This window comes from Phaseolus vulgaris, unplaced genomic scaffold (assembly GCF_000499845.2).
Source record: "Phaseolus vulgaris cultivar G19833 unplaced genomic scaffold, P. vulgaris v2.0 scaffold_1215, whole genome shotgun sequence".
Taxonomy (NCBI): domain Eukaryota; kingdom Viridiplantae; phylum Streptophyta; class Magnoliopsida; order Fabales; family Fabaceae; genus Phaseolus; species Phaseolus vulgaris.
In genome coordinates, this window is record NW_027174504.1 from 118 (window position 1) to 1,217 (window position 1,100).

At 31.5% G+C, this 1,100-nt stretch overlaps 1 protein-coding gene across 1 annotated transcript; it reads right to left on the bottom strand.

The window, feature by feature from the left end:
* Positions 1 to 203: 203 nt before the first annotated feature.
* Positions 204 to 545, bottom strand: LOC137817801 (uncharacterized; the record flags this gene model as incomplete). Its single annotated transcript, XM_068621029.1, is given in 1 exon segment — positions 204 to 545. A coding segment is annotated over 1 exon segment (92 nt), but the record flags the coding sequence as incomplete, so codon positions are not given.
* Positions 546 to 1,100: the final 555 nt, after the last annotated feature.

Consider the following 1,100-nt stretch of genomic DNA (forward strand, 5'->3'; position numbering starts at 1 on the left):
GTGAACCCTTAAGAATATACCATAACATAAAAGTGGAACGTATGTATCTCTTTAACATAAGAAAAGTTCCTTGCACCGGATGCATACACTAGAAATCTAGACAACCTGAAGCATGCCCGAGAAGTTGAGACCGTGATCCATGACCAATTTTTTTCATCCAGATGACCATGATCCAAAGATAAATAAATCAATAAAAGAAAAACTAGCAAAATTTTCTAGATTAAGAAATATTAGTCATTGAAACAGGAGACAATTACAAAACTTTGTAGGGTTCTAAGGTTGGTAATCATATTGGATAAATTGTCTTACATCAACAGGCCATAATTTGTAACTATACAAGGACATAATGCTTAGACAGAACAAAAAATGAAATTCAATCTTCATGGAAGCAAATGGAGATATGTACACTATTTCAATGAGTGGAGCAGCATCAACAAACTGAGAGATAGTGAATCAATTAACACTTGAGGTACTGGATGAGGATTTAGCATGGCGTGCCACAAATGACTCTACAAGTGGGTTCACAAGATGAGGTGCCTCATCCTTCATGAAGTGAACAATTAATAAAGTGAAAAGATTGTCAAAAACATGAACATTATATATTTAATGATATATCACCATTTACTGTTGGAACAGGTCCTAATGTAAAGACAAAAATCAAAGACAGAAAATGCATGTACAAAAAATAAAGACATAAAATTTCATAATGATAATATGGACGGGATTATTGAGATTTTATTAACTCTAAATTCTACAATGGGATGAAACTAAATGACCCTTCACTGTTCTCTTTGATTAAAATTTCAGAGTCCTTAATAATTTTAAGGATTCTTCTTTCTTAAGATTCTATAATACTTCATTATTCTTTAATAGTATTTCCTGAAAAAAAGGGGAACTTTTAAGGCTTCTCATCCTAAAAGGATACCAAAAAAATTAGGATTAGAAAAGAAGCATGAGAATAAGTAGGAGCAGGAGGCCAGTGTAACTATGAGATTGGGATAATATGTAATTGATTCCACACAAATTAATTAAGATTATAATAACTGTCATCTATGAATACTTTTTGAAGTAGTTTAGAAGCAATTATTTGATAATCTCAC